At 39.3% G+C, this 24506-nt stretch overlaps 1 protein-coding gene across 1 annotated transcript; it reads right to left on the reverse strand.

Annotated features, from left to right (window-relative positions):
• Positions 1-15684: 15684 nt before the first annotated feature.
• Positions 15685-22647, reverse strand: GDAP1 (ganglioside induced differentiation associated protein 1; the record flags this gene model as incomplete). Its single annotated transcript, XM_080340349.1, has 5 exons — positions 22527-22647; positions 21143-21316; positions 18584-18678; positions 18040-18154; positions 15685-16067 (listed from the first exon to the last, which is right to left on the reverse strand). Exons 1-5 carry the CDS (start codon positions 22630-22632, stop codon positions 15685-15687), a joined length of 873 nt encoding a protein of 290 aa, XP_080196475.1. The 5' UTR covers positions 22633-22647.
• Between the last annotated feature and the right edge of the window lie 1859 nt (positions 22648-24506).

The raw sequence follows: 24506 nt of genomic DNA on the forward strand, positions 1-24506 counted from the left end.
TAAATAAATTATCTATTTTTCTAAAACAATGAAAATACAAATATTCCACGGTCTCCATTGCTCAAAATACTTAATTAGAATAGGCTCTGAAGTGAAATCTAATTCAATGGCAGATATTCCAAAACACTCATATATTGAAAAGACATTATACCTACTCTGTAACATTGTACAGCTAATAAAGGTGATTTATTTCTGTAGTTTATCAAACCTTAAGCATTTTACTTACTACCTTATATAAAAAATTAATAACATCATGGTTATTTTCTTATTTATGATACCTATTTGCTACCGTATGTTTATTATAAAATACATTTCTATTTTATTAAATTCATTACTATCGATATATTTAAATTCTTATTATTTATGAAACAAAAGTAATTATAAAATTGTGAAGGATAAACATACAATAGAATAAATTTCCACAACACATTTGGAAGGAAATAATAAGAAAAATGTTATCAAGTGCAATGTATGGCATGGATGGACAAAGGAATCCATACCTGATGGAGGAGAATTGTATATCTGGGGCCAGATACCCAGCTGGGGTAAACTGGAAGAGCTACATTGAAGGAATGGACCCAGCACAGACTGCATTTCCCCACAGGTTGTGCAAGGTGGGCATCAAATTATATTGGGTAGACTTGGTGTCAGGTAAATCAAATAAATTAACACCAGATTCATGAAGGATGAGCAATAGAAAAGTAAAGAGGAAGAAGGAAATGGAAGTTGGAGAGGAGGATGAAGAGAGAAATCACCTAGGAAGAATAAATAAGAGTTGAGTAACAAATAACTAAAAAAAAAAAAAAGTCATGGGAAGCATGAGGACAAACATACAGGAGAGCAATATAGTCACAGTCCTTGAGATGGGGAATGCCATTCAGCATTCACTGAACTCAGCTGAATTTGGAGAAATTGTTCAGCATCTAAAAGGACTATTTAGCGTTTTCAAATGTAATATAAATGTCAAAGACATGGAAAGAGTAACTAGAGAGAAACCTGGAGAGACTAGGTCAAAGAGATTAAATAATAAAGAAGTAAATAAAGTATAGTGGGAAAGAACAGAGAAAGAGAAAACAGGTGGAAGAAAAACTAAATTATAGCTAACAAAATGATAACCAGAAAACACCAAGGGTGGCGAAGGGATGGGATAGACTGTGAGTGTGTATATATATATATATCTACACATAAATACATATAATTTTGTGGTGAAAGGTGAAAAAAGAAATTTGGAATGTAGGGAGAGGAGCTACACAAAATAGGAGAGAAAAGCAGCGTGAAGCAAAATGCTGGTGAGGGAAAAAAGGAAACGTATAAAATGGGTGGAGGCCTGGAAGAAAGCCCAATTGTCAGAGCTGCAACAGAAAAGGAGGAGAATGGAAATTATAAGAAGATTTAGCACAATAAAGAAGCAAAATTGGAGACAGAAGCATGGGATAGATCAGTGGAAACATGCATTTACTTCAGAGATGAAGCTGTGCTGCATAGTTTTGTCACTCAAAAATATTTTTTAGGGAAAATCGTTTTTCCTCTGTACAGCCAAGTGGGGAACAGCTTGGCACAGGAAAAGAAGTGGGGTGGCACTGTCTAATGGGCTCTTCATCCACACATTTAACAGGGAAAATAATTTTCTGACCATCAACTCCTTGCCAGCCATCTCTGTCCTTGCCAGTCTGACCCATATTTTTTAATCCACGGCAATAAATTCAGTCCCGAACAAAGCTCACAGGTATGTGCATCAACATGTTGTAGCGTGGTTTGTTTGATCAAAAGGCAGCATCTCTGATCCATCAGCCAAACCAGTGCTCTCCATCGAAGTAAGCAACTCAATCTATTGCACTGCAGCTAGTTCCCCGGTCAGCACACACAACACTGGGCCACTGGAGACTGGGACAAGGTGATTCTTAGCTGGTGTGTCACTGGAGCTCCAGTGCCACACGCCAGGGTCATTGGGCACAGATAGTAGCTCAGCTCCTGTAGAGCTCTGCTGTGCTGATGCAACCACAGTCCCTCAGCCCACCTAACCCTCTTCCTAAATAGGTCGGCTGAGTGGCCCGTGGGCTCCTCCGACTGCCCAAAGTTCTGGTGGATACCAGAGTGCTCAAGCCAATGTCAGAGTCGTGGGGAAGCGTCTGTGGCTGGCACAAGGTGGTCCATGGCTTCTTCCTGCACCCACCACCCTCACATCCTCCTCCTGCCCACACCCTGCCGCTCATGGCCAGCAAAGCCCCATCAAATGGCCGAATTGAAGAGCAAAAGAAAAATCACACTTTTCTCAAGGCAGGGATCAAGCAAAGGGACAGAATGCAGGACGGACTCACAAGCCAGTGCTCCCAGTTCTCCCATGGTGTCCACCTCCTGCTGTGTTTGTGAAGGAACCCTCCCCAGTCCCCGCTCCAAGTCTCCTGAGCAGCTCAAGCTAATTCCATGGTCCCAGCTGATGCCTCAGGAGGGCTTGCTACGAGGACTCACTAATGTGTTTTGATAATCTGGAAACCAAGTAATTAATTACATATTATTAGTATTTATTCTTAAACTAGGATGGAAACTATTTTGTCATGATTGATGTACAATAATCTGAAGCTGCCAGTGTCACATATGATGTCACCTTCTTGGCAAAAGGGAGATTTTGAAAGTAGACTCTGATATGACAATTTTTATTTTAATAATTCATCACAGTTTTCTTCACGGTTAAGAGTGCCTTTTCTGATTGATCATATTGTTAGGGTAACTAAAACAGTACAAAATAAGTGGGATGAATAAATGTGATTTTCTAACGAAAATCAGCATTGAAGGAAGAGTATTTTTTGTGACTGGGTTTCTGCATAAAGCAAGGCTGTTTATAGCAGTACAGATGGCTTGTGATTTGACCTTAAGTTTCTGGCTGGATTGTACTCTGTATCAATGAGAATTATAATTTTAATACCAGTCCTGTATTTAATTCCAAAACTGTTGGAGTTGTGTATTTGTTTACAAATTTTGCTCCAAGATACAATCTCAACAACAGTAAATAAACAGTGTCATGAAATCACTCTTTATTTATCAGTACTAACAGAATTCATTTGGACTGAACTGATTTTCCAAAAAGGTTTTTAAGGGTTTTGTGGGTTGGTTTTATTTTGTTTCCTGTTGGGGTTTTTTTTGCAAGCATTTTAACTTTATTACCGTGTTGCTGAAAATGCTGGCTTTGCACTGAATACTACTCTCTCTTGTTGTGTCCTTCTGTGTAATAGACTATTAGTTAGCAAATACACTTTTAAAGTAAGGGTTCCAAGTACTCATGTTTGCTTATAATCTTCCCTTTGGAGACATTTATGGGGTAGGCCATCCTGTGGAAATTTTCCTTTCTCCTGTAAAATATACCGGTTCAACAGTTTTACTCTACTATTTTGTTCTGCTATTTTTATAGGCTGATTATTGCACATAGATACATAAAGAAGACCTGTTTAAGCTGTAATGACATTACTGGTACAAGGACAATTGGGTATGAAAGCTGGAAATAAGCTTAGGTTTGAAATTTTAACCATCGGAGAACTGAGGTTCTGCTTTAGCTTTGCAATATATGTGGGAGAGGAGAGGGGAAGCAAAAAGCCAGGTACAAACTGAGAGAAAAGTTTGACAAACAGAAGAGGTGCCTTGGAGGAGGAGGAGGCATGATTTTACGTGATTAATGGAATGGGGTTTTTCCATGGTAGTAGTTTACAATTTAAAGCACAACATGTGAAAAGAGACAAGACTCTTCTGAGTATGAGCTTGGAGTCTCTGTCTTTAAGCCCTTTGATCTTTGATCTCTGCACCCAAATGAGGACTTGGGGATGAGCTTGAAATGGACATTTTAAAGGCACTCAAAGACTTGTGAAAAGGAAGGGGAAACAGAGAAGATTCAGGGCAGACATAAAATGAAAAACACCTGGAAAAGCAGCAAAAAGTACTTTATAAAATGGTGCCTTGTTAGTGATAAACCTACTGTTAATCAGTGTCCACTTTGCACTTTGCGTTAGGTGAGAAAGGGAGTCTCTATAGATCTCCAATCCAAAAGAGCAAAACGACTAGGCTTTTTGCAAATTAGCTGTGGCAAGACGCTGAGAGGAAGCTTCTCAAATACCTATCAAAGCTAGAAAAAAATTTCAGAAGTAAGCAACTAATAGGATTCTCTTCTACTCTTGGTTATAACCAGCCATTAAATGGTGAGCATGAATTAGCAATTTCAGTAAGACTAAACAGTAACAGGAAAGGAAAACACAAAGATGGGAATTTAAGGAAGCACATTTCAGTACCTTCATAGTGCATGTCATTTTTTCCCTGGAAATTAATGTACAAAAAAGAGGAGTTCAAAAGACCTTACAATTTCTTATAGGGTCTTAGCTAAGGATGTCAAATATAGCAATGAGGAATAAGAATGAAAATGTACCAAGATCTCTCTAGGCAGATTAAAAGTTCTCTAGTATCCTCAAAATACAAGGAAGCATCTGAATAATGCCCAAATTACTACCAGTATTAATTAATAGCTTAAGGATATAAACCCACTTCACAGAATAAAATGTTTCTCACTCTTGTTAGTTATACTGAAGATTATCAGAAGACACAACAAGTATTGGCTGGAATATGAAACAGAGACTACTCATTCATGGATATTAGGAAAAAATTCTTCATGGAAGGGGTTGTCAGGCATTGGAATGGGCTGCCCAGGGAAGTGGTGAAGTCACCATCCCTGGAGGTGTTTAAAAGGCGTTTAGAGGAGGTTTTTAGAGACATGGTTTAGCGCTAGAGTTAGGTCATGGTTGGACTCCATGATCCTGAGGTTCTCTTCCAACCAAAATGATTCTGTGATTCTATGATCATTCTCTCCTGTGCTGCTTCTTCTATAGGTCTGACGAAGAGTTTTTCAGAAATCACACCTCCTCATCCTTCTTACATACACTGTATCAGTCAGACTTCCAAGATTAAAGGAAAAATAATTTATCACATAAAAAGCTCCCTGTTTTAAAAAAGGCCATTAAGGTTCATATTCAAATGCAGGTACCATCGCTTTGAAAACTATCTAGTGATTTCTTAAATCTACTTGAGCAGACAGTGTGGAGTCATTGCCACTTGAGAAAACTATGCAAATGTGTTACTCAAACACTGCTGACCATAAACCATGTACTTGTACTGAACTCCTTTTGATGAAGCACAGCAACTACACTTCATAAGCAAAAATTCAAGTGTAGGCATGTAAACACCATAAACATTTGGCACGGCTGGTCTAGAAAGGAAAAATCCCCCATTTCCACTCATCTGAAATTCAGTTGTCTCCCATGTAGCACAGAAAAGAATAAGACAGTAGCTAAAACAGTACATGTAAGTACTTACTGAACTTTTCTCCAGCTTGAGAAATGAGTCAATTCGTGTTCCCAAACAGCTAACTAGCTCGCTGCTTTTTTTTTTTTCCAATCTATTCTCAGTGCAGTATTTCTTTGCAAGTGCATAAGTGAAAAGTCATAATTCACAAACTACAGAAATAAGCATTTGGACTTCATTGAGCCTGGTGATGTTCTGGAACAGTGGTGCTCTGATTGAAAAACTAGCACTGAATATTTTAAACTACTTCTTCAGAAGTCTCATTGAACCTAATCAGACCACTTCCAGAAGTAAACTCAGTAAATAAGAGATTTTCAATTTGTACCCAGTGAAGTAGTTGGCCAAGGTTCAATCTCATTTTTAGATTGTCTGAATAGGAGTCTCAAAAGATAAAACACAGAAAATGTTAGTGCAACTAACAGCACTGGAACAGGCTCCCCAGGGAGGTGACACAGCCCCAAGCCTGACAGTGTTCAAGAAAAGACTGGACAATGTCCCCAGACACATGGAGTGAACTGTGGGGTTGTCCTGTGCAGGGACAGGAGTTGGACTCAATGATCGTTGTGGGTCCTTTCCAACTCAGATCATTCTATAAAAGACAGAAAAGTTTCCACAAATGTTTGTAAAGTGAAACTTTGCTTTTATAAAAATCACAAATCCACCAGACTGATCCCTGTCACACTGTGCTCTCTCAGATATGCCAATTATATGCAATCAGTTTAAGGAATTGTACATGTGAAAAGGACTTGTTTCTCAACCGTACCTGTGTATGTTCCTCTCTCATGAACCACATTATATGCAATAATATGAACATCAACTGTGAGTCTGATTCAGAGGTCCTAACTGCCCACAGTCTTACTGAGTTAGGTAGGAGCTGCAAGTTCTCAGTAGATTTGAGAACTAGACAGATATATTCCCACAGGCAGTCATGAAAATACCATTGTGTTAAAGATTAAGTATTCATGATACTAAATGTATTTCCATCACTTAAGGACTGAAGAACTGGAGATTTTGCAGACTACTGCACAAAACTTGCTGTTATATTTCTAAGTGGCGGAACTGGAGCACAAAGTGTTGAAGATGGGGAAAGTTAGAAACATGCATGTATTTTCCTCATAGGAAGCTAAGAAATACTGAAAGTATCTGTCATATCAATTACAGTTAATGCCAGGCAGCTATTATTACCAAGAACCATGCTTCAGAACATATAAAGCTTGATAAATTCCTTGTTTTCTTATACTCAGTAGGCAATTCCTTTAAATTAAACTATTTTTCCAGGCAGAGTCAGTATGTACAACTACAAACATCCTCATACAAAGCATTGTAAATACAATTTGTGGCAGCACTAATACAATAGGTACTATTAAAGTAGATAATTACTTTGTGAAAAAACAGAAGTCTGCCTAAGATTTTGCCACTTATTCTTTTCTTAAAGAGACATCAAGCCCTTCCCTCTTTCCCGTTTCTCATAGCCAAAGCTGGGACTCCATGAGCTCTGGTGAAACTGTTAAAATAAGAAATCATTGTGGGTATGTTTTTCCCATTTGTGACACTAGTTATTAACAGAATGCTATTGTAATATTACAGCATTACTGTGTTAGTGAATATATCTCATTTGCTTTTGTTAAGCACCTTCAGACTGCCAAATACCCAGCACTATAGGAGTACAACATGTAATCGTGACATAGTAACATTAGACAAAGTCAGCCTCCTGCTCCGAAATCCAGTTCTGTGGTTGAATGTCAACAAGACACAACATTACACAAAGTGCCCACAGCCAGCAGGAGCCTGAGTAACTGCAGGTTACAGGGCAAACAGCCCAGATTAGAACCAGTCCTGTACAAACAAACATGAGATGAAGGAGTGTAGTGTAGCAGAACAAAATTACTTTTGAGGCAAGGTCCTGTGGTGAGATTAATTATAACATATGCAAAAACATAGAATTTGTTAATACCTAATAAATCACTAATGGAAGAAAGCAGGGAAATCACTGCTATTTTGAATTAGTGTTTTAAACTGTGGCTGAAATACAGAGTATCTCATTAAACAAAATCGTTATTGAATGAGTCAATGAATCATGTAATAATAATGTTTGTTTCCTCGCATGTCGAACACTCAGCAAAGAGGTGTTCAGATAAGCTCTCACACACAGTAAGCAAAGTCTCCATCTGCCCATCAACAGATGACATCCTGCGACCGCATCTCCCTCACGACAGTATTGCACACACTGCAGTGTAGCACTCTATCAGATGTGGGTATGATTCTTTATTAAAAACAAAACCCAAAACCAAACATACCATAAACCTTAGAGTTATCAGCCTGCTGATATAACTTACCATTTCAGGTCCTCTTTCTCAGTCTCCATTACCATCTTCTCCACGCCTTTTCTCTCCCATAACATAATGGTGCTGAAGTGTGTCCATGTGAAGTGTTACACTAAAGTCTGCATTTCAGAACTAGTTCTTGCAAAGGTAAGGGTTTTACCTCTCTTTTGCAGCCCTTCCTCCAGGGAAAGCTCTCTTGGTGCTCTTTTATGCAACATAATCTTCTGTAAGAACCAAAAAAGCTTTTACAGTTTGAAAGATCAAGGAAAGGTTTCCAGTCTTTCTTCAAGACAGTCTGTGGAGAAGAGAGATCTCCAGTCTTTAAACCATAATAACCCCTTCTTTACTTAAAGATGTATGAAGGAAATTTCATGGTTGATCTGATCAGCATCTTGTCGCTACTGCCCTGCTCTGCAGAAGCTATCTGTGGGCTACCTAGAGAATTTCTAAAATAAGCTTACAACACTGCCTCTACAATCGTGAGCATCCTTTTTTCTACCTGTGTCTTTAAGAGCAAGATATGAATATGCTTTTCTTCATACACACATCTTCACACCAATCTCTACAAATACAAGCACAAGATATAAACTTCGTTCTGCTTCCAGATCTTCACATATAGGTCTTCTCCAAAGCATTACCCTTGGACTGACAACAAATACAGCCATTGGCAAAACAGCCTGTGTAAACACCCAGGTACCCTCTCATCCCAAATTAGAAAGAGATGTCAGGGAGACATTAGGCAGCCAGCTCTAAGCACAGCCACTTGCACTGGGTTCAAAGACTGGCTTGCTTCTCCTCCCACATGTCATGCAAAGCTGGTGGATTGTGATGAACTTCTTCCAGTTGCTGCTGAGCTTCCACGTTTGTGTGCTGCTACAGATGTGGAACTGTAGTCTCAGCTGATGTTGCTAGTGACGCTGTTCGGCCACCATTTTGGGGATATTTGCATCTTTCCCTTTGCATAAAAGGATCCTGAGAATATCTTATAAAAAGCAAGAATGGGCAGAACTCTTATCCTGTATGATATTCTTAAGAAAATTAATGAAGAATAGTTATTTTTAATTCTTTTTTTTTTTTCTTAATATATATAGATACATACATAAAAGAGAAATCTATTATCATTTTTATTTGCTGGAGTTTCCTTGTACTGAAGTCACAATTTGCTGTTAACAACAGAAAAATGAAGTCAGCTATAGCTTTTTGGTTCTCTTTCAAATGCAAAGAACAAAAAATTTACGATGCTGTTCTGGAATCAGTCCTAAATATACATTCTTGGACTTGTTTTAAAAGAATTCCTTATTCCAAAAATAACTCCATATTCCGAACTTTTTTATTCAGTATGCGCTGCCCATACTAAAAGCTTAAACAGTTTTTAAAAGCTTAGGATCTGCATATATCCTTTGTTTCGGAGAGGTATTGTGCAGCTTTCATTGTCTCTGTAACAAATAAGTTGATTTAAAAAAAAAAAAATTGCCATGGCAAAGTCTTATAATGTGATTCATGGCATAATGATTTTAAAATCAAATTCAGATCCGATGTAAGTAGATGAACTACTAAATTTTTTTGTAACAATGACTCATACCAGATCTGAATCTGGCTCTGCTAGAAACTGAAATCTTGATACCTCCATTACTGCAACATCAGCCATTTCTTTTTCCTCTGTAACTTTTAATGGCTTCTGCCTCTGTGGTTTAGAGCTGCCTAAATTCAGCACAATGGAAGGGTGCACAACTTCTTAAGGCACCAGATTTGGACAAAGAACAACTGGTACAGACTTCCTGTGAGATCTTCATCTCTGGAGTAATTTCTATTAAAAGATCTGAAAATCTAAGCAATAGATTTTACTGGCTCTGGCGATCAATCCAGACCTCTAGTTTGGGGTCTAGGCTTGTGACAAGATGTATGAGGAGAGTTACACAGTCCAAAGCATGTGCTTTCACAGTACCTTTCTGAACAGTGGTCCAACTTAAATATCTGTATTATGAAGCTGGCTTCACCACGTATTCAACAAAGACATATTCCTTCATACTGTTTCCCTCCAATTACTTCAGTTAAATACTTGAAGTGAGATAGAACAAATACATGCTGTGAAATGGCAATCCAAAAGCTCCTCTCCAACCGCACAAGAACACGCAGAGCTGGATCAGAAGAAATGGTGATGGAGCTTCTCTGAACACTTTCTTCTCGGGTTCATTTGGGCTCCAGAGCCTGGAATTCCCTCTCCTTTACCAAATCTGTGTTAATGCACCTAAAAACATTCTTTCCAAGAGGTCAGCATTTGCTAACTGCTGACTTTTAAACACCGGTGGCAGAGGAGGCTGTGTGGCCTCTCTATAAAGCTGCTGAGTGACTGGCAGTCTCAGCCCTTCATGTGTTCAAACTACTTTTTGTCAAAGGAAATGCCTCTGATATCTGCAAAGACAAATATGTTTTCTGCTGTTAAAGAGGCAGCCTGACTCTGCAACCTACTGCATAGGGCATGTGTCTATAAGAGGGGACTCTCTCTCTACTTCTGAGTTTTACCAACTTCAACACAAAGTGGGGGAGAAGGACTTCACCTTCTTTAAGGTGAATGCCTCAGCAAGCAGGTGACAGGCTAGTGGTTTCCTCCCACCGGGTCTGGCCCCAGGAATGCTCTGTTTTCTGCTGTGTAGAGAAACACAGGCACCACCTGTTTCAACACTTGAAGTTAGCTAACATTTCTGAAAAAAGCCCTAAATGAGCAATCTTCAGGACAGCAATTGCTTCTCAACAGCTAAAGCTCTTTCTCCAGTCTAACTGTAGTAGCATTCACCTTCTGATCTGGATGATCAGCTAACAAGCATCAAATACATTAATGTATATTCTCAAAGCCCTACATTTGTGATGTTACCAATGTTATCAAATACTACCATAACGCTATCCAAGTAAATAAAGACAGACAGCAGCTGATGCTGTCTCATGTAGAAACAGCAGAGGGGAACACATCCCCCCCTAAAAATATGCCAGTGACACAAGCAGTCTGACTAATTCCCTCCCCACACACTCCCCAGTTCTGGATGAAAAGCAATTTCCTTTAGGGAAGCTGTTTCTCTTTGATTCTTTAGCCAGGCATGTGAAGAACCTCTCCTTTACTCCCTTCCAGGCTGCTGGTGGGGACTATACTCACCTTCACAGCAGGACTTAATCAATGTCTTCAGTCCTACAAGGGATCGCAAAAATTGCACAAAAGAAAGCACTGAGTATGAACCATAAAGGACGATTCTCATCATGTAATTTGAAATAAATCAACCAAATTTTCATGATTTTAGCTTTAGAGCTGGATTTTATATATATAAATAATATAATACCATACATAAATTTCAATTAGCCACTTTTAGCAGAATAAATATAGAAGGGAAAAACAGGGATATTACATAGAATATATATATAGGAGATTAATATACATCAATATATATATATAAAGTAGATTAATATTGATTTATGCTATTATGTATTAGTTTACACAATATGCTTTCATACAATTATTTATGAGCAATTGAAACTGTAGTAAAAACTAATGCTGATGTAAATATACAGAAATAGCCATTTGCAAATTCCAACAGATTCTTCCCACAACCCTGAGCTTATACACAGCTTAACTATTTTATGGTGCAACATTTTTAACTTCACATTAGATAAAGCACCATCACTGTAACTTAGAAAGAAAAACAGAAATACAAATGCTACTGAAGTACTGTACGAGTGAGTTAACAGTATTGTAAGAACTCTGGCTTCTGGAATTTCCTGAGTTTTGAGTGCCTGACTTTGTAACTTGGTACCGCACCAAAACTAAACATTTCTTTTTAAAGAAAGGAGAGGGGGGAAAAAGCATATTTTGTTTGGGATTTTTCTACATGCTTTTGACTTCCTTAGCACATCTTATGAATTGCCTAAGCACAACCTTATGCCTCTTTAACATCAACTAAGCAGAGAGATAAACTTATTAAGAAGGCCTCAGTAAAGAATAATCTATCATATGCTTCACTACAGAGCACAGTGTGCTCCAGTTAGCTAGAGCCACTACTTTTCACCTACTTTCCGCCTACTGCTATCTCTAATCCTCAACAATTAGACCATGCCAATCTGCTCTTTAAACTTTAGTAGCTCCTTGCTTTCATAAAACTAAGACTTAAGTAAAAAATGCCTTTAAAAATGTGATCAATGCTAACATCGAGGCCACCTCAAAGTTGGTCCATAGTCCACAGTTGTCATAGTCTCATAGAATCATAGAACAGTTTGAGCTGGGAGGAACTTTAAAGATCATCTAGGTCCAGCCCCCCTGCCATGGGCAGGGACACCTTCCAGTAGACCAGGTTGCTCAAAGCCTCACGTACTGTTGCCTGTTTGCCCTCCTTAACAAGGTCCATTGACGGCTGCTACCACGCAAGATTTAAAAAAACAACAAAAAAAAAGCTTATGGCCAGACTAACACATGTCGGGGCACACTGTCAGGTCTCATTAAGGACAATGTCAGTGGGGACACAACTCACATTTATCGTGCACCTTACAGAAAGGAGTCCCAGCTTCTGCAGCTCAACAATCTAAGCCAAGAATCAGAGTCATACTCAGAAGGGAAGTGGGGATATTTTTGGTATGGACGAATTGTAAACAAAAACTGCTTGCCCTTCTTTAAATGGGCTTTTACATTATTAAATGGTTTCTGTTAAGCCCCAGGCATACACAGTTCAGACAGACAACAACAGAAAACTATCACTCTTAAGTGTTGTTTCCAAATACATGCAACACAACCCTCTGAACACTTTTTAAACTGAAGTATCAGAAGCGTCTCTTCTTGAATAGCATCCAACTCCTTACAGCAATGCTGTGTGATCCTCAAACATGCTTTGTTTTACTTATTCAGAAGACATAAACCAGTCTAGAAAGTGGTCTTAGAATCAATGTTTATTGTGCAGGTCCCACATACAAAGATATGATATGGAATATATCTGATGTGTGATATGAGAACAAACAGAAACTGAGAACCAGAAGATTGCTTGTGTATGCAATCTAAATAGTGTACAGAGGTACCCCAGTAAAGAAAATAAATGAGGCTGAAAAGAAACTTTACAAGCACCACACAAAAGCTATCCCACATACGGAGCCATACACAGCATATGTGCTTCTAAATCTCATCCTATTTTGAGGAATTTAATCATGGATAAGCCTTTTGCTGCTACATGTACAGAAATGCGCAGAGAACTTCAAGGCAGTGGAACTATACAATATTTGTACTAACAGACATTCATTAAACTAGAGATCCATACTTTTCCACAGTAAAAGTTTTAGCCATGTTCATTCCTGCAGATAAGTTTAAATGCTGTTCAGTAACATTCATTCTAGTGTGAAATATTATTTCAGCTTTGCCTCCTTATTTATCTAGTGTAGAAATGACTAACAATATGTGCCAGAGAACCACTTGGTAGTAGACCAAGCAGTTGTTTCAAGAGCTCTTGTGAGATCGCTAGTCTGACGAGGATGCTCACATCCATCTTATGCCGAGATCACTTTGTGAAAACCAGGGCTTTTCCTGCACATCTCAGCAGCATGCCAAGGCAGAGCCCTGGAGGGCCACTGACATCTGGTGGTCATTTCAGTCCTTCCCAACCCTACCTGCAGCTCTGGGCAGGCAAGGAGCGGTGCAGAGATCATTGTGGTTTAGGGGGGAAGGAAAACTGCTCCATCACTAATTTGCCTAGATCAGAGCACACAGAGCTGTTGGTGTGAACTAGACTGGCATGCCTCTGGAAATATAAGTGTTCTTATCTAGAACTAACACATCACAAACAAACAAGAAAGGAAAAAGTAAAATATAAATTAATTCTAAAGAAAGCTGAGTCATATATATTGAAATCTGCCATGACTTGGATGAGATTATATTTTACAGATGGCCAGTCAGAAATACGTGCCAGGGAAGTAGTGACAGGCCTTACTCTGTTTTTATTAACTTAGTGGAATGTATTGGTTACAAGTAAATACAGATGAAACAAAATATACAAACAACAAACTCAGTTAAAGCTGCCAGCACATTCATAGTATCGTTGGAATAAACTTACTCTAGAGATAATTAAGCTTTTCTAAACTGAGCACATTTAATTCAACAAATTCTTGAGAACAACTGGGTCATGAAATAGAATTACATGAAACTGTCTTTTTGACAAATAAAAAAAGCATTGTTTCCTAGGTAAGATGTTGCTTATTACTGAAAAGGAGCAATGAAATTTAGGTCTTCTTTTGCTAGACAACTAGCACAATATTAAATTATAAGCAGAAGTATTCAACAGTTTCATTTATTTTGACATCTGCTACACAGTGAGACTAGACTGCCAAGACAAAAACTGTCTCAGCTCTCTCCACCAAACTTGAGAGTGGATCTTCTTGCTGCTCAAAGCACTTGTGCAGAGACCACAGCCACCAGCACCGGACCCAAGATGTACTTAAGCCTAATCACACTAATTGTTGATACGCAAATATTTAAAGCTACATTTTTGTTGTTGCAGTTATCTACAGCTTGTAAACAAAATTCTGAGGCTTTCAGACATTCATCAAAAATACAAAAATCTTACTAAACTGTCATGAGAATTTTCAGCCCTTCCTGATTGCTTTCTCACTGCAAAATGATTCAAAGTCTACCTCCAGGTAAATGTGCATTTCTCATTGAAACAGAAGCTCAGTTCGAACCTAATAAAAAGCTCAGCATCTGCTAAGTAGGAAGTAATCAAAGTGTTTTTCTGTATCCTTCCTACAAGCTACATGAGTGCAGCTTTGCAAAAGATCTGCAGTACAAATGACCCAACTCCAAACCGACCAGTATTTTTCCACTTACCACCAATACGACACCTCTCCATAAGTAAAAAGGTTGCTAAATTACCGTTTCACCTTCAACCTAGGCTACCTAACCAGATTGAAAGCTAGTGAAGTATTTTAAATTACTTTTACAAAATGCATTGTTGTGCACTCATTTTCTCGTTGGCTGTGGTGCATTGTGGGCAAACACTTCATAGAGGCACAGGCAATTGCTAAATTAGCCAAATAGAGTGCAAAAAAATAACCAGTGCTCAGAGTGGAAACAAGAAAGGGTGCAGGGAACACTCGTATGGAGACAACTGGATCAAGCTACCCCAAGAGCAAAAGACAGAAGGAGCTGATAGAATGACAGCAGGAAATGTGCACCAAGATAGTTTGGTATGACTCAGCCAGGGCTTGCAGCTGAGCTGGGTACCTGGCTGGGCCAAAGTCCGCCCAAAAGGCAAATGGCAGGTTTTTCACCCCCATTTATATTATTTCAGAAGTCTAGCATCTGTTGACTGCTAACGCCTCTGGAGAATTTCACTTATGAGGCCCACAAATCACTGATGTTCATATCTGTTTCAGGACTCTTCCTGTACTACAACATGAACATACAGTGACAAAAGTGGATCCACAAGATCAGTTTTTAACACATTTCTAAAGGTCCAACTGCAAATCAATAGACATTAATCAGTACAAAGACACTCATTCCTGTACATACCAGGCGCAGAGCCTATGCTCCATTTAAATTCTACTCTGAGCCTTTAAAGTAAGTGCTATTTTCAGTATCTCAACAATGCTGATTTCTGCACAGTAACGCATTTCACCCACAGTGAAGAGCTGTCATATTGCCACATATCTTTAAAACAAAACAAAACAAACAACAACAAAGAATAAAAAAACAAACATACATTATAATTAGGTCAGCTACTAGGTAAAGGAGACGATAACCACTTTAACAAAGCATCATCACAGCCCTTGTAGGTGCTCATCTGAAAAGAAAGTCTCTTCTTTCGTTTGTTGTCCCCCTAACATACATTTTCCACAAATATCTCGGCATTGCCAATCCAGTTATGTAACAGCAGAAGAGGATTACTGTGTGACAATGTTCTAATTTACAGACATAACCTTTCTTCTACTTCTATGTTTTATAGGGGATGTTTCCCTGGGGGGGTGGGTAGAGATGCCCTCCACTCACCATGAGGGACAGACAGGTCTAAAGATAATTTTGCCTGGTTCTAATCAATAACATCATGTTGGGAAACCTCTTCCGAAGACACACGAAAACAAGGTAACCCAATCCCGCCAGCACGCTGACCAGCAGGGTCGTGCCAAGAACCCTGGGCGCCCTCTTCTTGGCCACACGGAATGCCGTCGGCAGAACGGCCGAGATTAATATATTGTTGACGTGTCCTAAAACTTGGTAAAATGCTTTTCTCTTCAGGACACGCTCATAATAGGCTTCCAAGTTGGGCCGTTTTCCATTTCCCCAGTTTCTTCTTGCTAATCCCAGAAACTTCAGACGATGTAATGTGACAGCAAGTGATACATCTGCAAGACTGAAGAAATCACCACAGAGCCAAGGCTGATTTTCACCTTCTAAGCAGAGACAAAACAAAGAATTAGGAGCTAATCGTACAGAAGCACATGAAGAAGCCTCCATGGGCTAACATTTAGTTTAGTGCTATTTCAAAATGCTGTCTAATAAACACCACCAACACTTCAGCTATGACACGACTTTAATCAACGAACATTTTGTTAATCCCTGTCCATTCTTCACACTATATTTTAAAGTCTTAGGCTTAGCAGCCTGGCCTACATTTCTTAAGGAAAAAAGAGCCATGTTTCAATTTCATAAAGAAAACCCACAGTAAACACTTATTTTCCTCAACTGCATTTCTCAGATCTGGATTAATTAAACAGAAGTGGAAAGGAGGAAGGCAGATTAGATTTTACTGAAAAGCTACTCAATTTATCATCTTGCCTGTGCCACTCAGCTCTACAGCATTCACTCAAGAACTACTAATCTGCTGGAGACTTTCAAGTCAAAAAGAAACAGATCAGATGACTGACCTGCACCAAACACACCAGCTCAGTGAGAAGACGGAGCTTGTTCACCTGTCCTTCTTTTGTGTCTGCTAGAACCCAAACCATGGGTTTTTTTACAACGGGAAGTTTGAAAAGTAATGGATATTCACACTGCCCACCACTAGTCAGGAGCACATGCAACTTGTTTGCCACCAGAGCGAAACAACTGCTTGGCACACTGCTGGTGCCAGCCCATTTTAACTAGTTATTCAGATGTGGAAGAAAGGCCTCTGTTGAGAACAACAGTATCCTATGATGCTGAAAAGACGTGTGGGGATTCACCCAGTGCATGAAGTAAGGTAGATGATGGAAAGGAAGACCAAGGAAGCTAACCTGTGTGAAAGAAAGATGCATGCAGTGGCAGCAGCAGTAAGGGAATGAGAAATATGAGCAGAAACAAAAGCAGCTCAGAGGTTGACAAGGACCTGGAAAAGCGTTATATATAAACCTCAAATATGTGAATACCTCAGATAAAATTCCAAGAGACAGGTAACAGCCATTATGTTTTAGGAAATTCTGTGATCCTGGAGGTTTTCATAGGATCACCCATATTGTATCAGTTGACTCCTTGGAAAGGCTATTGAGCAGAGAAAGCAAGGGGGCTGCTAGAAATGGTGACAGACTTGTTCACTGAACAAAATCCTACCATCCTTTGTGAGTTACAACATTTTCTGTGACTCTTTTGCTGTTCAGTCAGTAGAAAATTCAACCTAGATTTTCAATCACCGGTTCAAATCTCCTGTCTTGACAGTAATTGATAATTATTACAACAGCTATTTATAGAGCGAAATGCAAAGAGTTATCAATCTGAGCAGATGCAGTTGATATTGACTGATGCTTCACGCAGCTCCCAGTGAAGTCAGAGGAGGGATTCCTATTAGCACCACTGGGAGTTGCACCAGACTCTAAATAAACAGAAGAGTAATTCCATTTAAACCAAAATTGACTTTCATTCGGGTGGACGGCAGGTAAACACCACTGCTTTCCAAGAGTGTGGGGGAGGGGAGGTGGGGAGGGGTGCTGTTTAGTAATTAGAGCACTTATCCAAATGGCTAATTCTGCATATACCGCAAATATCAGCACAGTATTGAAACAAGATTGTAATAAATCTGTGTTAAACATTAAGGTCATGATCATTATAGTGAGATGAGGCCTACAACCACAACATCAAGAATAACACTCTGTAGTTAAGGTTTTTCTTATTTTGTTGATAAAATACTGCAAAATTGTGCAGCTAATTATACTCACTATGTTGAAAATGTGATCAACACTCTCGTAAAGTAGTGAGAACTCACTGACAGCAGCAGTAAACTAAACTAGTATTTAAAACAGTACTGATCCTTTCTGTGATGTTAGTTCAGTATATGTTGAAAAGTATCATATTGGATACCTTAAAACCAGTCCTATAATGGTGCTGTCAACAAGTTTACTCAGTCTCCCCAAATATAAGAATCAACAGGATTTAGCAAGAAAAATTCCTTACCTGGTGTTTCCTCATTTCGCCGCTGCAGTTCAGTCTCAACCTGATCCAAAACTTTTTCCAGTTCATCCAGTATTTTCTTTAGGTATTTTATATTATCATGATCTAGCAGTTTAGACTAAAAATATACATGGGTTAGTGTTTTAATCATTGTACGGAGTTCATACTTATATCAGAGAAACCTTTATTTAGATACTACAGTGCTTATTCATAAAACGTGACTATTTACTCCACATAATCAGCTTGATACCATTTGGATACTGGTGACAATTCAGATAACAGAAGAAAACCTTAAAGATACTAGAGATTGAGGTTCACCTCACCCTGCAGGGTGCTCAACATCCCAACACCAGCGCTGATGTATACTTACTAATACTGGAAGTGTGTAACTGATTCGGCGGACAGAACTGCTTCATGCCTTGTGAGGTTAAACCACTGCATGACATTACTGGCAATGACAGGTGAAATAAATGTTTACATTGCGACAGAAAAAAATCTGACTCTAACAAGCTCATCATAAAGGGGGGAATACAAGGAGTTTTCTTACTTTAAGGCGCTTCTGTTTTGCTATATAGGCATCTTGAAGGTCTGGATTCTCTTCCGCAAGTTTCTTCAACTCTGATTCTGTGTTACTTATTTGGCCTGGTTAAAAAAAAATAAATAAAAGACATTAGATATCCAAACGTACCCATAATGCAATCCACAGGAACTGATCAACAGCTTGTATACAAATATCACACCTAAAAAAAGTGATACTTCAATGAAACATCACCACCAAGTTGGGATTCAAAAACATCATGTTTTGGAAAACTTAACTGTTGCACAAATTGACCCCACCATAAACTGACCTCACCACACCTTTCGCTCATCAGTTTGCAATGAATTCCATAAAGTGGTGATCTGCCAGGCAAGAATGAGGAATTCTTGTTAATATTTTTCTCCTATTCAGATAAAACCATTTTGCTGCCAAAAAAAGCTACTAAATCCATTAAATTCTACTACAAATACCTTAGGTCTCAGGTGGTTTTTTACTCAGTTCGTGGGTTCCTAACACAGTTTTAATGTTGAGAAAGTGCAGATAGGCCCATACCGAGATTTTTCTGAAGGTCACATGCATAATTCCACAGCAAAAGCCTAAATACCACTGAATACGGAACTAAGGTGTTTTTAGTCAGCTAAAAAGTTCATTATGAAGTATACAGATGTTCTAGAAAAACATTAATAATCTGACTTAGAGAAGGAATGATGTGTAAAATTTAAGATAATTTTACTAATTTTTACAATGTGTATAGTCTTTTTTCTCCTTAAAACAAGGCTTTGCTTGAAAATGCCATATTTACAGACTAGAACACCAAATGATAGTGAATATGTTATCTTCTAAAAATAAATATTTATAGTAATAAACTGAGAACAAAAGAATAATTATAGGGACTGAATCACCTCTCACTTGTACCTGATAATTAAGATTAGTTCCAATTAAGTCTTATAAATTAAACTGATGAAAAATGTTTGCTAGAGAATAATGAACTCGCTGGTTTATATATTCTTCATTTCAACATGACATGGCTGTGAAAGCCATCTTTCAACATAGTATATGAAGAAACTGAAGGATGTAATCACACAACTAAAATCTTATATATGCAATTAATTACTTAATTAGATTTGGTATGCATAAACATAATACATAACTGGCTGGTGGCTTATCGTATCTAGCACTTCGAAAAAGATCAGTTTTTCAAAGCTGAAAACTAAACCATCCTGGAGAAGTTTGAACAAGTAAAGGAATTATTTAGGAACACCCACAAGCTATTAAAAAAAAAGCCTCAAATCAAGACAGCAGGCTATGCTTTATATATAGAAAGAAAATAGCCCAATTTAGACAATCAGTAATTTTAGCTCTATCAATATGAACATGTGTCTATAAACTGACAACAATTAATACCAACTAGAAGCTAGAGGGGAAGAGTATCTATGGGCAGCAGAACACAAGACGATGTTGTAAAGTGAATCATAATGAAAGCACTTATGATTACCATGTGAAAACACAAAAACTATCAATAATGCCTACGAGTAAAGTACAAGTGTTCAATAAACAGTTAGCATCCACATTTGGGGGAAAAAAAAAAAAAAAAGAGAGCTATGAGAACTGAAAGATTATTTGCCAAGGATTTTTCTCAATACCACTGAATGTTTTTTAAACTAAGTATTTCTACAAACGGGATTTGAAACAGGAGTTAATTTCAGGAGGTTCTGTGTTACAAAGGGCAACATAATCTACAGTTGTTTCCTCTGTCCTTAACATACTTTTTCATAGGAAACTGGTATGTATATAAAAGTCCATCATGTACAATACCGATTCCGAGGAGGTCAAAAAACGTTTTACCATTGATTCCACCAGAACACTGTTTCATCTTTTATTGTAATTCTATATTGTTGTGTTATTTGCACCCAGGATTTTGGTTTAAATTGTTTTTTAACAATTTCCATTGGTCAGATGAGCCCAAGCTACTTACTTCTCCACACCTTCTTTTCTCCCTACCCCCAGCACCAAGTTGACACTAGCTCATTCTTCAGAGAAAAAGAGCCTGATGATTCTCTTATAATATATTAGACAAACAGACTCTGTTTCCTTGAGGCTAATCTGCATTTACACTACTTTGAGAGGAAAGTAATTGCTTTAATTTAATAGGTAAACTTATTACAAGTTTACAATCACAAAAAATGGGTTTCCTTCAGTGTCATGGTTTGATGTGAGCAGTAATAGAGCTATTCCCTAGATATTGCTTTATAAGCATAAACAGCAAGGTCAGAAAATAAAATACTCTCAGCTGTCACAGCTGCCATTTTCTGTTATGCACAAGAAGCACATTTCCAATCATTGGGAAAAATAATTCCACAGACACCAAAAACGACACTTCTTTCCTATTTTCAAATCATAACAGACTACAAAATCAATAAAAAGCATATGCATGAATCACCAAGGACTGCACCTAAAACTGGAAATGTATGCTCAATATTTTCTGCTTGAGGTGACCTGAAGACACCAGATGAATGTAACGCAAGATCCAATTAACAGACAGGCATTCCAAGCTATACTAGTACATACTACGAATTCTGCTGGTAGCGTAGGCTGGAATCATGGAGTCCACTGTTAACTCGGGGTGCAGGATGCAGCCGTGTGTGTAGGCATCCATAGGCAAGGAGTCTAAAAGCTCTCTATAGTGTTGCACCCTTGGATAATACATGCTCCCTTCTTCTGGCATTAACCTTGGTACCTCCTCTGCAATACAAAGTTAAAAATAAAGTTAAAAAAAAAAAAAATAAGAACCATCTAATTGACTCAAAGCAGTTATTTCCAAAGTTACTTCAGTTACATCCAACCGGCACAGATGACACAGCCACAGCTAAGAAAGCTTCACTGGTTTCCACCGTAATTCAACAGTGTTATCACAGCTCATAGAAACATACATACATGTACTTAATTTTAAATGTTGCAATAATTCCAATTCCTACAAAGTAACCCACATAAAGACATATTTAAGTGGCCTTCAAGTCAGAAAACAGGACTCAGCATCTATTTTATACTTCTAGGAATAGGTGACCATGGCACACAACCCTTTAGCCCTCTCACATTAGGGCACAACTGAGATTCCATTAAGGTGTTACTGCTGAAATATTACTACAGCTGCAGTGCTGTAAAAATTACAGTACAAGAATCCGACTAAAAGCATGGTTAGAAGCATTCCAGCACACCTCTGAGTTTTACCTTGCCCTAGGTCTACCTAGGCCCCAACTCCCCATTTGATGAAAACACCGGCATTAAATACATATTATGTTCAACCAACAACAAAGTTTTCTTCATGCCTTAGAAATCGCAGTGCTAAACTCCTGAAACACAAAATGCATCTTCACACCTAAAAAAAACAACCCTGCATTTCTTCAAAAATTGAGGTAAAATTCAAGAGCCTGCATGTGATCCCGTCCAAGTTTTTTCTTCTTAGTTTTTACTTCTTCACTCCATTTTGGCTACAAAAGTAATTTGCTCATTTTACTTCCTTCTTCCGCCCAAGGTTATTCTGGAATTAAGAATCTTTTTTGTTTGTTTCTTGTCTCACAGAGAAGCAGGACCTGGCCGATAACTGCAGCTGTGCAGTGTTCTGTTCCACACATTGTTTCATCTTGGTACAGGGTCAGCACAGCGCCATGCTGTCATCACTGACTTGCCACCCACCTGAAGAGGTAAGGAGGGCAGCGGTGGGTTTGTACTTAGGGGGGCTTGCAAAGGTGCTGGAAGGCCTCCTGTTCATTTTAAAGGAATGTGTTTTAAGACCATACCATCGACTATTAGGAAAGCCCATGTACTTGTGAGACTGTAAATGCTATTTGGTCATGAACAAACCAACACGTAGGGATGAAGAGCTGACTCCAACACTGCTGCAAGCTACTGACATGTGGGGAAGGATTTCACAGTGAAAAACCTATGGGATTACCATCCACAAACGTTGCTTCAAGGTAATCGATGATCTGCGTCGCCTCACAAATGATGTTTTCCCCATGGATCAGGACAGGTACTTCTCCGGAGGAATTTAAGCGCATGAACCACGGTTCGTTGTGCTCACTCAGCGGCAGGTTGACATCGTGCTCTTCGCACTTCAGGGCTTTTTCGGCTATTGCCAACCGCACCTGCAACGATGTGATCGGGGTTACGCCAGTGAGCAGCACTCCCTGGACAGCTGGCCCCGCTCTGCGGAGCCAACCCGGCCCCGGCACGGGTACCGGCCCCGGCGCTCCGCTCCCGCCTGCCCAGCACCCACCGCCGGCATCGCCCCACCCTGCACCGCCGGCAGCCCGGGGGAGGCCATGGGGCCTGCAGGCCGCCCCCGCGCCCCCCTCACCTTCTGCGAGGAGAAGGACTGAGTCCAGTGGTACAGCACCAGCGGCGCCATGCCCGCGGCACCGGGGGCCGGCCGGCCGCACGGAACCAACGGCGCGGAACGGCGCGGCGCTGCGGCGGGCGGGGCGGGAGGCCTGCGCGGGCACGCAGCGGCGGCCGTGCCCCCCCCGCCCTTGGAAATTGAAAGAAGGGGGTGCCAGGGGGTGCGGGGGGCACCTCCTTTCCCCCCGCGCTGTTCAGAGGACAGTACTTCCTAAGGGGAAACCGCCTGCAAAACCGCCTGCAGCATCCCTTTGGGAAGCGCAGGAAGATGGATGCGTAGGTAAAAAGGTCACATGGCAGGACTTCCCTTTTTTTTTCTTTCTTTTCTTTCCTTGAACAAGTACCTTCACTATGAACGTCGATTACACCGGCATCGTGCTCTTAGGGGTTAAAAAAAAAAAAAAAAAAAGCAGCAGCTATAAATGTTATCAATCAAAAGACATCCTTAATTTGACCCAGTATAAACGGGATATAAATACTCCATTGCCAAATGCACTTATATAAAGAATAAATAAAGATAAAGCTCTAAAATAATCTAAATTTCTTTTGCCTCTGGATGTGTTCTTTCAATCTCAAGAGACAAGGCTTCTCAATTATTTTTTTTCTAGACAAAATTAGAAAAAATGAACAATTTTGCAGAAGGGTGTTTTTTTTTTTCCCCTATGTGAAGTAGGGCCCTGAAAAGCATCTGATAACAAACACTAGCTTCTATCATCAGAAAATAATTCCTTTGTTCTCATGCTGGAGATAGTTTAGAAGATGCAATTGCTGATAGTACATGCCTTATTTATTAGACACTATCTGCTGCATCAGGGAGATGAGCAAACTAAAAAACATGGTGAGTTTAGAGAGTCCAGAATATTGTTTTCTTCATTCTGACTGCTTGATCTGTAATAAAGGTGACTGCTCTAGATGAAACTGAATAACCCACTCCCACATGCAATTTCTATATGCCAGATGAATCTCAGCCTGAAAACCTGGACCCAGTATGTCCAAAGCTACATAACAATGCATTTGATTTTAAGGGAAATTTTGACTAATATTAAGCAAGGTACTGGATTTAAGTCCCCAAAAGAGACAAGGTGATGGACAAATCTTATAAATCAAAAAGGAATAAACAAAGAGCCAGCTTCCAGCCCTGCACTTTTCACGTGAGTGGGCACAAGGGCAGCCCTGTCCCTACCCAGAGACTACTCCCAGCTACAGTCACAAACAGAAATAATCTCTTCAGAATGGCAGACATAATGTGAGGTTTCTCACAAATCCCAGCTGATAGTAGACAGTGTGTTACAGATAGTAAATCCTACATTTGGGGGAATTTAATTATTCAAAAAGTTAGAGAATGTGCTTAGAATTTATAATAAGAATACAGTCAATGGAATGAGATAAATACATTGTGACTGGACTTATTTCTCTCCAAGATACACATCTAAGGTAAGAGAGATGGAATACTCTGTCATGCACTAGGGCTTTAACTCACTGATACACAGTTATTCTCACAGGTCTCTACCTGGGTTGCTGTACAGTTCCGCAC

The sequence above is a fragment of the Nesoenas mayeri genome (genome assembly GCF_963082525.1).
Source record: "Nesoenas mayeri genome assembly, chromosome: 2".
NCBI classification, from domain to species: Eukaryota; Metazoa; Chordata; class Aves; order Columbiformes; family Columbidae; genus Nesoenas; species Nesoenas mayeri.